This window comes from Apium graveolens, chromosome 5, assembly GCF_009905375.1.
Source record: "Apium graveolens cultivar Ventura chromosome 5, ASM990537v1, whole genome shotgun sequence".
In the NCBI taxonomy this organism is placed as follows: domain Eukaryota; kingdom Viridiplantae; phylum Streptophyta; class Magnoliopsida; order Apiales; family Apiaceae; genus Apium; species Apium graveolens.
This window is the reverse complement of record NC_133651.1, coordinates 112,474,825-112,489,876: the sequence shown is the minus strand read 5'-3', so window position 1 is coordinate 112,489,876 and position 15,052 is coordinate 112,474,825. Positions and strand designations below refer to the sequence as shown.

Genomic DNA, 15,052 nt, shown 5'->3' with positions numbered 1-15,052 from the left:
AGATGAAAGCCTTGAGCTGAGCTTTGTGCACTTCTGTGACTATCATATACCTCTTGTGGAGTCAAAGCCTTTGCCTTGATTCCAAGGATTGTAACATACTCTTCCCTGAATATGCCCAATACTTGATCCATCTCCAACATAAAATCTTGTGATATCCATGCATCCACATTACCATCCTCTTCTTCATCATTGACAATCTTCTCCTTCTATTTTTCAACATCTTCATTGTAGGTGAGCATGATGGCCTGATAGTCTTGATTTCTCATATCAGAAGTTAGTAGATGTTGAGATATGTTGGCCAGTCCAGAAATCTGCTCCACTAGTAGATCATCTATAGAAGTTGGTTGAGAGCCAGATTCTTACAGCCACTGAGATAGAATGTGTGGTTGTTGAGGTTGGGAAGTTGAAGGTTTTGAGGTTGATGGTTTAGAAAAACCTGTGACTGAAGTCACAGTTTTACTCACAGGTTGCTCTGTGGTTATGGCTAGTTGTTGTTCCTCACTAGGTGTGGGAACCTCCAATTGAATTGGAGGGAATTTGATTGGGTTACTGCCATGCGCACAGTCTCAAACCCTTGTTTATATTGCAACACACTGGCACTTGAATGTGCTATACTTGCCTCCCCTATGACAGGAACATTGGCAATTGTACTCCTAGCATCAACTTCCATGATAATTTCTGCTATGGTTGTGAGAGGAGTTGCCCCTATATGAGGAACCTCCAATTGAATTGGAGAGGATTTAGGTAGCTCCCCCTCAGGAGTACTACCCTCAAACATTACAGTCTGTGAAGACTGATTGGCACATGAAGGTGCATTTTGAGTTTCCATGGGGTCTTCAGTGAAAACTGATGAATCCCCCATATTTGTTATAGTGTCATCAAGGTCTACCCCAGATAGTAGGCTCTCACCATCTAAATGAGGTGTCTGGGTGGTGAGCAAGGTTTCTAGAACCAAGTCACTTGATTTTTGTTGCACTTGAGAAACAGATTCAAGTGCAGTATGGGAAGAAGAAATTTTAGAAATTAAAAGTTGTTGTTCAGAAGTGAGTGTTGGCAGCTCCCCCTGAATGGATGAGGGAGCTTTAAAAGATATGCCCTCACTGTGTGTGCCTTCCTTATTTTTCCTACCATACACTTGAATTGCTTCTTGTGCAGGCTGTGCAGACTCGCTATTGGTTGCTTTTACAACTGCATCATGTTGGGAGAATGCAAAGGTGGCTAGAGTGGTCAGCTCAGTTTGCTTACTCCTTTTGGATCTTTTGACCAGAGGTGACTCTTTTTCAGCTATATCCTCACCACTCTCAGTTACAACAGTTAAGGTTGCCCCCTTTCTCTTCTTTCTACTCACCTCATCCTTTTGAGAAGATGAGGTGGTTGGTTGCCTAGCTTCTAAAGGTTTTAAAAGAATGGTTGCAGCTTGGGAAGATCCCTGTTGGTGTTCCTGTGCTTGTACTTCCATAGGTTCAGGGATCATAGTTGTACTAGATTGTATGTTAGATCTCATGTCAGGCATAGGGTAAGGGTAAGTCCTAAACCTCTCCAACATAAATGGAGTGATTTTCAGACCTACATTTACCTTATTCTTTGTAGTAAGTGAGCCAAATATTATTTTGGACACTTGCTTACAATTGCCTATTTTAGTACTATCTATACCATTCAATAGGTGTATGTCTGCAACTTTATTATTTAAAGTGGACATAATAAATCTAGGGAAGAAAAGTTCCTTACCTCTAGCTGACAGGGGCATAGTTAGCCTGGTTGCAATTTCTTCCAGGATTAACAGACCAACATTCAAGTGTCTGTTGTGGGCAATTGAATACACCAACTTTTGCACCATACTTGAAATGTTGTCATATCCTGTATTCCTGCATGTGAAGGCTCTCACCACTGAATCAAAAATGAATGACCACTCCTTCCTTAGATTAGTTTTGTTCAGACTTGATAAGGTGATTCTTCCATCATAGTTGATGAAGTACAGAAACTCAATTAGCTCATCAGGAGTTGGCACCTCCACCAGATTTGTAGTGGGCAATCCTAAAGCTAGGTTCACATCCTGCTCATTAAACTCAATTTGTTGTCCTTCAACTGAGCAAGTCACCACCATGGATACAGAATTATCATTCATTACAGTCCTTACTACAGCTGTAGTCCAAAATGCATGCAACATATCCAGGTACAACACTGATTAGCAGTCAAGGCTTCTGCAATGTAAGATTCAGACAGAAATTCCACAAACCCCTTAAAACTTTCAGGGGCTTGGTTAGCATCAGTAAAAGCCAAATAGTTTATTCCTTTCTCTGGGATATTTGCTCTAACAGTGTTTTATGCCATTGTAATTTAGTGAGTGAGAATGGGTAAGAAGAATTTTTGAGAAAGGAGTGAAACTGAGAGAGAAATCAGTTTTTGCTTGAAAGGCTAGGTCATTGAGATCTCGAAAATTGTAAGTATGTATATGTATCGAGAAGTCTGGGTATTTATAGAAGTGAATGACTTGTCGAGAACTTAAAAATAGACGTTTAAAATTTGTCTATCGATAAGTCATTTTAAAAAATGAAGTACATATCGAGAAGTCATTTTAAATTACTCTTATAGAAAACTAAAAAATTGACTTATCGAGATGTCAAATAAATACCCAGTTTGTCCAAAGATGGACTGAATTAATTCCAACTTTTATTTGAATAAATTCAAAATAAAATTAGAATAAATTTTCCAAAAGTATTTTACCAAAATAATTTATTAAATTAAATTATTTCAATTCTGAGTTATTGATAAGTGAAAAAGTGTACTTGTAGAGAACTCTGTGAATTAACACTACTAGAGAACTCTACAAGGACTTATCGATAAGTCATATTTAAGCCTATCAAGAAGTCACTCGAGAAGTCATTAAATTGACTTGTTGAGAACTCACTCGAGAAGTCCTAAAATGACTTGTCGAGAAGTCAATTAGACTTATCGAGAACTCAGTTCTCTATATACTTTTGATTGCTGTAATTCTGCCTTGTGTTAATTTTACATATTAAGGATGTAAATTAACAACTGGGTAGTTTCTTAGAATTTGAAAAATTCCAAGTTGAATTTTGAATTTTGGAAAATAAATATGCAGAGATTTCTGAAATATTTAAAGTTCATATTTCTGTTAATTTCCAATTATTTTGATTTACTGGAAATTAATCTGCTGCAAAACATTAGTTGGGTTCTTGCCTTAGGATGAAGAATTAAGCATTCCAATTTCACCTACAAGTCTAGTGAAAGTTGCTTCATCCAAAGGTTTAGTAAAAATGTCAGCTAATTGTTTTTCTGTTAGAAAAAAAATGAGCTCAATGGTACCATTTGTAGCATGTTCTCTAATAAAATGGTACCTTACATCAATGTGCTTTGTTCTAGAGTGATTAACTGGATTAACTACTATAGATATAGCACTAATATTGTCACACATGATAGGAATTTTGTGTAACACTAGGCCATAATCCATTAGCTGATTTCTAATCCAAAGCACTTGAGCACAACAACTTCCTGTAGCTATGTATTCAGCTTCAACTGTAGAAGTTGATACAGATTGTTGTTTCTTGCTGTACCAGAATACAAGTCTTTGACCAAGAAATTGACAGCTTCCACTAGTACTCTTCCTGTCAACCCTGCATCCAACAAAATCTGCATCTGTATAACTAACAGCTTCAAAACTAGTTCCCTTAGGATACCATAATCCCAAGTTAGGAGTTCCTTTCAAATATCTGAAAATCCTCTTTACAGCCATCAAATGTGATTCTTTTGGATTGGCTTGAAATCTTGCACACAGACATATAGCAAACATGATATATGGTCTACTAGCAGTTAAGTAAAACAGTGAACCAATCATTCCTCTATAGCTTGAAATATCTACATTCTTGCCCTTTTTATCTTCATCCAACTTTGTTGCAGTAGACATAGGTGTAGAAGCAGGTGAACAATCAACCATACCAAACTTTTTCAATAAATCCTTGATATACTTAGTTTGGCTGATGAAGATACCATCACTTCTTTGACTGACTTGAAGTCCAAGAAAGTAACTCAGTTCTCCCATCATACTTATTTCATATTCACTTTGCATAAGCTTAGAGAATCTTTGGCAAAGCTTCTCATTTGTAGAACCAAAGATGATATCATCCACATAGATCTGAATTAAGATCATATCCTCACCATGTTTCTTGTAGAAGAGAGTCTTGTCTATGGTACCTCTAGTAAAACCATGTTTCAGTAGGAATTCTGTCAGTGTGTCATACCAAGCTCTAGGTGTCTGTTTTAATCCATATAGAGCCTTGAGTAACTTGTACATAAAATTTGGAAATTCTGGATCTTCAAAGCCAGGTGGTTGTTGCACATAAACTTCTTCTTCTAGCTCACCATTCAGGAAGGCACTCTTGACATCCATTTGATACACTTTGAAATTTGAATGTGCAGCAAATGCTAGAAAAATCCTTATTGCTTCAAGTCTTGTAGCTGGAGCAAAAGTTTCATCATAATCAATTCCTTCTTCTTGTGAGTAGCCTTTTGCAACCAACCTTGCTTTGTTTCTGGTGACTATACCATTTTCATCCATCTTGTTCCTGAACACCCATTTTGTTCCAATAATGCTTCTATTCTTTAGTGCAGGAACCAATTCCCAAACTTTGTTTCTTTCAAACTGATTCAGCTCTTCCTGCATGGCAGATATCCAATCAGGATCCAGTAGAGCTTCATCAATTTTCTTAGGCTCTTCTTGAGACAGAAAACATGCATGTAGGCACTCATTAGCAGTTGTACTTCTAGTCCTCACACCAGTAGTAGGATCACCAATATTTGCTTCTCTAGTGTGACTTCTATCCCACTTTCCTGTATGAGTTTGTTGACTTGTGTCTTCATCATTTTCTTCATTGTTGATATGACTACTAGATCCTTCTTCTCTTTCTCCCCCTGAGTTTGTGCTATCAAATTCAGGTGTTTGAGATGAGCTTCCACTTCCATGATTTTCCTGTTGATTAGTCTCTTCATTTATCATCTTGTGTGCATCAACTTCATCTTCCCCATCAGAATCACTTTCAATGTTGAGGTTTTCAAATGCAAGGGCTTCAACTTCATTATCATCAAGGCATTCCAAGCCTGGACACTTATCATCATCAAAGGTCACATATGTGCTTTCCATAATCTTCTTTTGATCAATCACATAAACTTTGTAGGCTGTTCTTTCCAATGAATATCCCATAAATATTGCTTCAAAGACTTTTGAGTCAAATTTTCCCACATATTAAGAGTTGTCTTTCAAAATGTAACACTTGATTCCAAACACATGAAGATGCTTTAAAGTAGGCATTCTTTTAGACATGATTGAGTAAGGTGATTTGCCATGTTCCTTGTTAATGAGATATCTGTTCTGAGTGTAACATGCAGTGTTAACAGCCTCTTCCTAGAAACTTGTTGGCAACTTGGCATCTTGCAGCATTGTTCTAGCAGCTTCAACTAATGTTCTATTCTTTCTTTCAACTACTCCATTTTGTTGAGGTGTTCTAGCAGCTGAAATTTCTTGAACAATGCCTTTACTTTTGCAGAATTCACTCAATGTTGCATTTCTGAATTCTGTTCCATTATCACTTCTCAATCTTTTTACACAATTGTAATCTTCTGCCTGTTTTTCTATCTTCTTGATGTGCTCAATTATGATGTGTGGAATTTCATCTTTAGAGTGCATGAACTCTACCCAAGTACATCTTGAGTAATCATCCACCATCACAAGTGCATATTTGTTTCTTGAGATTGATAAGACATTTACTGGCCCAAACAAGTCTATGTGAATAAGTTTCAATGGTGCACTTATAGAATTCACAGTTTTTGACTTGTGACTTGATCTCTTCATTTTCCTTTTCTGACAAGCTTCACAAACTTCAATTTGAGCAAATTCCAGTTTAGGCATGTCTCTTACTAACTCCTTTTTAAACAATATGTTAATTGCCTTGAAATTCAAGTGAGACAGCTTTTTATGCCAAAGCTTGCTTTGTTCTTATGATTCCTTGGTGTAGAAGCAACAAATACCATCCTTATTTGTTGAGTCCAAGTCTGCAACAAACAAGCTTTCTTTCCTTGCTCCTTTCAGAGCAACTTCACCAGTTTTCTTGCTGATAAAAGTGCATTCTTCTTTGTTGAATAAAACTTCAAAGCCTTTATCTGTAAATTGGCTAACACTAAGAAGATTCACTTCAAGACCAGCTACTAGTGCTACATCATCAATGACAATATTTTCAAAAATAATCTTGCCATATCCCATTGTGAATATTTTGTTGTTGTCTCCAAAGGTCACCAAATTGCGAGCTTTCTCCTCAAACTGTGATAGCAGGGCTTTATCACCTGTCATATGCCTGGAACATCGACTTTCTATGATCCAGATGACTTTCTTCACTTTGCCTACACACAATGAGTTTTAAATGTGTTTAGCAACCCAAGCAGTGTTTGGTACTTTCTTCTTGTTAACTGATTTAGCAGAAGTAGAATGAGTAGTTTCAGATAAAATAGAGTTCATTGACTGTTGAGCATTTTCCCTTACTGTTGTAGACCCAATTCTTATTTCCGTGAGGTCACTACGCCATAAGTGGGCTACTGTAATGCAAGTGTTACAATGAGCGTTACATTAGCTAAGAAATTTTTGTCCTATTGTAACACCTCTCAGTTAGTGTTACAACAGTTATAAAACTAGTGTTGCAGAAAAATGACGGTGTTGCACAATATGTAACACCAACACATGGTGTTACATTAGCTACTTTTTTAGTTTTAAAATATCAAAGTGGAAATATTATCATCAAACTAGTATTAAAATTATATTATGAATTACTAATGAATCAAGAATGTAATATATAATATAATATAAATTATAAAATTTATTTATTGTACATATATTTAAAAGTCACATTTTTAGATTATTATTTAATAAATAATAAATTAATTTTCAAAATTAAAAACTAAAATATAAAAAACTGAAAAATACTACATTTACTAGGTGAAAAATGGGCGGGATTTTTCCCCCTAAAACGAAAAAGACCTGGACATAGTTATTTGGACAAAACACACTCAGCCAAACAATCTCTCTTACAAGCACTCTCTCTCTCTCAAAACAGTCTCTCTCAACTCTAACAATTAATTGAAGAACAAATTTATATTTGAATCCACAATTATATGACTCTAATTTAAAGGTTGTTACTAACTTTTTAATTTATATGATTTTGCAGGATTTCTAGGGCTTTAAATTGGGGCTTTAGTTCTTTTGGTACATATTTCTTCTGATTTAAATATATATAATCTACTCTACTTAACATACATGCACACTGTAAAACTTCAGGCAATTAGGGCTTTATACTTTGATTTTAGGGCTTTTCCAATTGTGGTTTTAGTTCGATCGGGAGTTCAAGCTTTCGTAAAGACATCTTCAGTTGGGTTTCGTTAAGGTATTCTCTTTTTACCACTTTGTTATAACCTTTAGTTAGTGTTCTTGACATAATCCAGTGACATGGAGCAAAGTAAATTGTGCGTCTTTAAGTACCTTTGCGGCTGAGCTCTGCTTGTAATTGGTGCAATTTTTTGGAAATGGCTGATAATTAGTGGAAAAAATGTTTAGGCTCTGCAAGTGTTGTTGGTAACACTTCTCGCCAGCAACACAGTATGAAAATGAAGAAGTAAGTATCTTTACAGGGTGATTCAAGCATCACGTCTACTATAATTCTTGAATGGGATGATAGTAGGAAGAGTGTTGTGGCCAAGAAGGAGCAAGTTGGAATTGCACAAATTACATTATTACCTTCTTGTGGAGAAAGTTCATTACCCGGGCGATATATCGCCTGCTGATAAGGAGAGATACAATCCCAGGTACTCTAGTTTTTTTTATCTCCTTTTCATTTTTTAAGTGTGAAAGATGTGATCAACTAACAATTAGATTTTGAATCAACTAGTAATAATGTATTATGAAATTAATTATTATCAACTACTAATCATAATCAATTAGATTATGCCTATGTTGTGGTTGACTAATTAAATATGTTTAGTACTTAAAGATTTAGCGGTGTTTCTTGTACCTGTCATTCAGCATGCTTTACTGATTATTGTAACTTACCTAGCTACAAATAGACAAAGGAAGCACAATCTACATACAACATTCCAGCACATAGGGAATCCTTTGTGTAACATCTTCTTTACGTGAATATATAGAATATGTGTTTCTGTTCAACATTGAATTGTCCAAGGTTAGTTGTTGGAGGGGGAACCAAAAAGCAGATTGGTAATTGTTTTAGCTTAGAAATAGATAGTGAGTTAAGGTTGATACAAGTATAGATTGCAGCTATTGTATTCTAGAGGTTAGATCATCAGTGTTTATGTTTTTACTTGTGATTACATCATTAGTTATTGCTGTACTTGTTCGCCAATCACTTCAGTTATACTTTTCTGGTAAAAAAAATGTTTTATCTAGAGAACCCTACATTTCACATGTAACTTTGTGCACTTGAAAAGTTGACCGTTTTTTTGTCTTATGTTTAACTAGTCTCATAATGATGCGTGTGTAAATCTGTTTTGCCTGAACTAAAAGTGTAAATTGTGTGAACTTCGTACTTTTAAATTTCAAAAATTTATGATTTCTTGTTTCCTGTTTCTTTAGTTATCAAATTTGCGGCCTTTGTGCTTTCCTACACTAGTGCTCCCTTCTAAATTGTTAATTCCACCTATTATTTTAGAGTTGTAATATGTTGTGAAGTTGTATTTGTCTCCTCTTACTTTCTATTTCTGCTAATTAAAAGTCTAGAATTTGTGTCTTTGATACTTCGTTAGTAAATTTATTGCATCGATCGTAATATTATGAATTAAATGTCATGAAACCTTTTATTGTGAGAAACACTATTCAGGTTGTAAGAATTATATTTATGTTCAATGTTTCATAATTAGAAAAGCAATAAGCATTGCAATAACTGTGGCTATCGTGATCTGAACAGAACCATGTGCTTTGTAGAGCTTCAAATGCTGTGGGCCAAACGGTAACAAATACAGCATACATGTCTGATAAAAAATAGGTTTGCTTCTCTTCTATTGTTATATTGTCCTCCAGACTTTGTACGTATATGACTGCTATCTCATATTTCTGTCCTTTCTATCCGTCTAAATGCTGAGCATATAACTCTGATTCCAAGCATTAATAAAAAAATGCTATCTTAACAGATAATGATGTGCCTAATCTGAACAAAGATTGTTTGACCATGGGTACGAAAGCAAAGAAACTTATAGAAAGGACCACATTGCATGAACTGGAGCCACTTGCTATGCAGTCCCTCCATGAACTTGTGTCTTTAGTCCATGACTGTGTCAATATTACGGATCAGAGTCAATCAACAGAACCTTCTACATCGAATGTCTTTGCTATTGGAGAAAAAGATGCAAGTAAATTTAATATAAAAGATGCCTATCTTTTAGAGTCAATCAACAGAATCTTCTACATCGAATGTCTTTTCTCTCACAGTTTTGCTGATCTCCAAAAGCCTCAAGTTGAACTTGATGGAAAAGCATGTGCAGCTGTTGGACAGAATGGCCTCATGGCACTCTATGACACATTATACAGCCAGGTACATTTAAAATATATGTGTACTATTAAGATTTTCAAGTTTCAAAAAATAGAAGAATATTGATATACATTTGCGTTCTGCTGACATATTATACATCATAGACTTATTACCTTAAGAAAGAGCTTTTTTGTATTCAAACAATTTTTTTTTTGCAGTTGGATGTGACATCATCTCAACTCTTGGTCACTGATAATAATTTCAAGAATGCAGACTTTAGAGTACAACTTGGTCAGATAGTGAACTCTTTATTAGCTTTGAGGAGCATTCCCATTTTTAATGAAAATGATGCAATCAGTACTAGAAAAGCTCCGTATGACGTAGAAAAAGGGTTTTATGTTTAAATTTGCATTAATATTATTATATTTTCCTATGTTTGTGATTTTTGTTTCGGCTCAAAACACTAATCTTACCCGGGATATAAACCATTGCTTCATTGTTAATACCAGGTACATAACTCATTAGATTTATTTGCATACAGGTTTTGCTTATTCGGCTTGCAGGTATAAGTTTAAAAACCATCAATTTTCATTCTTTCCTATGCTAGTTTTTGTGTCTTTTTTCATTCGTATTCCCATGTGCAGATTCAGGAATAAGGTCAAGAATGGCACACGATCATGTGTTTTTAGCAGTCACTTTCTTAGGTTTATGCCGCAGTCACCAAGCTTTGATAATGAATTTTACTAATCTGCCGATTCAATTATTTTATATTGCATATGTAATTTTACTGATCGATCAAATTATTGTACTTTTAGTTGGTTTTTGTAGTATGTTGGATATGTATTGGAGATTTTATTTCCATATTGGGATTATTGTATACATAGGGCATGTATATTATTTTTTTTTTTATTTTAATGTTGGTTAATTACAACAAATTTGTGTTACAATATATATAATAGAGTGTTACAATAAGGAATGTGGACCCCACAACAAACATGGGCCCCCACATGTGGGATCACGTGGCCCCACCAGTGGGTCCCATTTATGCAATCTTGATCAAGCTATTGTATCACTCATTTTATGTTATATTTAGGCCTTTTAGTGTTACAGTAGTTACCTTTTGTAACGTTTTTTCTCTGTTACAAAAGTGTTACATTAGGGTGTCTATTGTAATGCTCATATATGTAACGCCCCTTGGTGTTACAATAGACCTATTGAAACATTTTTTGGGCCTATTGTAACACCATTTAGGCATTACAATAGCCCACTTATGGCGTAGTGGGTCTACTCTCAGTTTGTGGTAACTTCTCATCACTTTTAAGTTACATGGAATGCAGTCAAACTTGTCACAGAAGGAGTAGGGATCATTTGCATTTGCTTCATTGTATTTGCAGGCTCCTTCAGTTGGCTTGCTAACTGCCTTTTTACAAAGGTGAGTTAGGTGATTCACAGAGCCACATTTTTCACATTTCTTTCTTGGAGCATCTGCAACATAAGCAAAATTGTTGCTTTTGTTTATCCCTATTTTTCCATTCTATTTTTCTTTTTCTTTCTTGCATCTTCATTTTTGGTCTCTTTAACAGGTGTCTTGGGACTTTGTTTATCCACGAGCTTTTCTTCAATATTGGAAGACTGAGTTGATTCTGCAATTTTCTTCTCTTTGTCCTCATTAGCAATTTCTTGCTTGATAATCAATTCTTCTTCACTAAAGTTGACTTCACATGCCTTGAACATAGGTGATGCAACCTTTTTCAGCATATCTGGAACATTTTCATTAACTGTTGCTTTTCTTTTATGACCTATCTCTTTCTTCTTGTTGTTCAAGGCATCATAGTCAAGACCAATAGCAATATTTGCACATGGTTTGTTTTTCTCATGATACTTTCCAATTAACTCAGATGCATTCTTGAAAGACTTCAACTTCACCTCATTCTTTTCCAGCTTCTCCCTTAGCACTGCTTCAATTTCATTTGCACGCTTGAGCTTGTTCTTGAGATAAGCATTCTCTTGCTTTACAGCTTCAAGCTCCACCAACAATAATCCAGTTTCTTGCTTCTCACTTTCAAGCTTCTCATTTAACTTTGTTAATCTGCTAACTTCTTCATTAGCAGCAACCATGCTTGTGTGAATATGAAACATTTCTGTGCTCATCTTCTCTACAGTTTCCTTATATTGACTCACATTTAAATCAATGGTGGTAAGAGTTGGTACCTATGATTTAGATGAGGATGATTCTCCTTGCTCCAAGGCCATGAGTGCATAATTTCCAAATTCTTCATCTTCATCATTTTCAGTATCATCCCAACTTTTACCCTCTGCAATATAAGCTTTGGTTTGTTGTTTCTTCAGAAGAGCTCATACTTTGCTTCCAATTCAAGATAAGCTTTATCCTTCTTTTCTTTCTTAGGTTTCCTGCATTCTGTAGCAAAATAGCCCAAATCATCACAGTTTAGCACCTTATCTTAGATCTGTCAACAGATCCAATTTTGTAACCATTCTTGCTATCAGAAGTGAACTTCCCTTTTCCTTTCCAGCTGTTGTCTTTGTTGAAAGACTGTCCTTTACCCTTGAAAAATCTTGGCTTCTTTACTCTAATGTTAGAGAATTTTCTAGCCAAATAAACCATTGACTGATCTAGCTCATCCAGTTCATCAAGAGTGTAGAACTCATCTTCTTCCAATTCCAGAATGACTTGTTCCTGTGAAGCATTTGTTCTTTTCTCACTTGTTGAGGAAACTGGAGTTTGAGATCTTGACTCATCAACAGATGTTTGGCTTTCATTGACAATTAAGGCACTTGAGCCATCTACAATATGTCCTTGACCAGATCTCAATGATTTCCTTTGAATCATTTCTAGTTCATATGTTTTAATAATTCCATATAGAACTTCCAGTGTAATTCTGCTCAGATCTCTCCCTTCCCTAATTGCTGAGATTTTCTGTTCTAAATGATCAGGTTGAGTAAGCAAGAACTTCAGGTTCACTTCTTCATCTTTATAGTATTTATCATGGAGCTGCAAATCATTTATCAGCTTCTTAAACCTTTCAAACACATCAGTTATACTTTCCTTTGGCTTGGCCATGAAACCTTCATACTGTGAAATCAGTATCCTTCTTTGATTAGATCCAACTTCCTCATTTGCCTCACAGAGTATCTCAATCTTTTCCCATATTTGCTTGACAGTGTCACAGTTGACAATGTTGTTACACATCACATTGTTAAGTGACTCGATCAATATCAATTGCAAGCCACTATCCAGGGAAAATTTCTCTTTTCCAGGCTTAGTATACTCAGAAGGGTCTTTTGGAGCATAATGAGCTGGAATGACCATATCACCATCTGTTAATTCTTCAACTCTAACCATAGGAGTGAAAGGCCCATTTTTGAGTACCTGAATATAGAGTGGATTGGCCATCCTGATAAACAGCAACATTTTCTTTTTCCAAAGAGTGTAGTTAACTTTGTCAAAGGTAGGAATTTTGATGCTACTGATTTTTTGTGTATTCATTCTTCCAAGATCTTGAACCTGTTTACTTTCAGATTTTGCTCTGATACCACTTGTTAGGAAATGAATAACATATAGAGGGGGGGGTGAATGTGTTTTACTATTTTTGAGCATTTCTTGAATCTTTTATGGTAGAACAAAGTAAATCAAATCTTGTAGTAAAAATGTGTTCATGCAGAAATTAAGCTTGCAGAAATAAAGAACACGGATCTTCAAAACTCACTTAATTTTATATTAAAATTAAGAATGTTTTGCCACAAAATTTCTAGGCTCTTTGTTGATAAAGAGCTTAGCTTCTTCTTGAGAGTGTTACAAGATTTTCTATCTAAATTGTTACTTCTGACTAAAGGACCAGTGTTAACTTTATAATTCAGTTAAGTGTTGGTTTACACAGTGTACAATAAAACATGCTATTAGCTTTTGTAAACAGTCACTTGTCATTTCCATTTATAGAAAAGTATATCTTCTATTTCTGGCTTAGCATATCTTTAGCATCCTGTGATTATCTTGATCTTCCTTTGTCAGTTAATATTCACCATTGATCTTGCACATCCTTCAAGATGCTTTTTGTATACTTGTAAATCCAGCTATTTAGATTGTTTGTTGATTGTTAATCTTGGATATTGAACTAATCTACAATTTTATACTCTGAGATTTTACCTCGAGATCTCCATTTGGTCTATAGAGAACTTGACATCTCGATAAGTATATTTGCTTATCTAGATCTCTAATACTCCATAGCAAATTTGACTTGTAGAGGTCTCTGAGTTCTCTATAAGAGAATTTGGCTTGTAGAGATCTCTAGTCTTTATATCTTCACTTTGACTTATCGATATCTCTGAGTTCTCTAATGGCTTATTGACTTATCGATAACTCAGAGTTCTCTAGTCAAATTTGACTTGTCGACAACTCAGAGTTCTCTAGTGAATTTTGGCTTATCAATATCTCTGAGTTCTCCAGTGAAATTGGACTTATCGATAACTCAGAGTTCTCTAATGAATGTTGACTTGTCGATAACTCTGAGTTCTCTAGTGAATAAATGACTTGTCGATATCTCCAAACTCCATGTCTTCAATTTGGCTTGTCGATATCTCTGTGAGTTCTCTAGTGCCTTTCCTGACTTCTCGATAAGTCATTTTGAGTTCTCGAATGACTTCTCTATAACACTAAATCTGTAACTTGTAGAGATCTTAACTTAGAATATTTTTCCTAAAACAGATTTATTCAATTCCAAGCTTCTTCATAATTCTTTTGAGGCATGATCTTCTTGATCTTCTTTCAAATAGAATTCTTAGGCTTGACACTGTTTGTAGAAAAAGACTCCAGTCTGCTCCTTTGACATTTTTACAAACTTTAAGTATTATAAGTACAAAATATAAATTAAGATAAAAATACAACTTACTTAGGGTTGACAAATTATCTTAGTCTTGTTAAGGTACAGACAAGTTTTGCACAACAAATACTCACACACCAACAATCACACATAAATAATAATAAAACAACACACAGTTCACAGAACTAATACACATATTTTATTTATACAATTATTCAATAATTACATATTAAAGTAATACAAAAATATACGAGTCGTTATACTCTTAGCCAATTCTTTTTTTTTACAACAGGTGTCTTCTGGGAGACACCTGAGGTGGCTTCTGTTTGTGGTTGTGGTGGTGGTTTTGTTTGTGTTTGGGTTTATGTTTGGGTTGTTGTGCTTGGGTTAGCTACAGGGGGGTTTCCAATATTTATGGCCTGTAACTGAGCACTCTTCCTGTTAGGTAAGCCATAAGTCACAGGGAGTCTTGCAATGGACAAGTTCCTAGAAACCAAAGGCAACCTTAAAGGAGCTAAATTCCTCTTCTTTTCATCTTGTGAAATAAAGTCAAAAAAAGCCCTTTTCGTCAATTTAAATACTAAAACTATTTGCTTAAAAGGGATAGAGATATTAGGGAAATAAACATTGAAGATTAACTTACAGAATCTAGCATAATATACAGTATATCTATCA

General features: G+C 35.1%; 1 protein-coding gene across 5 annotated transcripts; it reads left to right on the top strand.

The window, feature by feature from the left end:
- Positions 1-7,064: 7,064 nt before the first annotated feature.
- LOC141724376 (delta-1-pyrroline-5-carboxylate synthase-like) lies at positions 7,065-10,420 on the top strand. Of its 5 annotated transcripts, none has more exons than XR_012576622.1 (6): positions 7,065-7,267; positions 7,369-7,445; positions 8,979-9,420; positions 9,500-9,602; positions 9,758-10,102; positions 10,184-10,420. XR_012576622.1 is itself a non-coding variant. In XM_074526501.1 (6 exons), exons 3-6 carry the CDS (start codon positions 9,240-9,242, stop codon positions 10,193-10,195), a joined length of 318 nt encoding a protein of 105 aa, XP_074382602.1. In that variant the 5' UTR covers positions 7,065-7,267; positions 7,369-7,445; positions 8,979-9,239; the 3' UTR covers positions 10,196-10,420. The 5 variants fall into 5 exon arrangements, 3 of the variants coding, with proteins under 3 accessions (XP_074382602.1, XP_074382600.1, XP_074382601.1); XM_074526501.1 differs by having other exon boundaries at positions 10,081-10,102; XM_074526499.1 differs by having other exon boundaries at positions 8,979-9,602; positions 9,758-9,912; positions 10,049-10,102.
- The last annotated feature ends 4,632 nt before the right edge of the window (positions 10,421-15,052 follow it).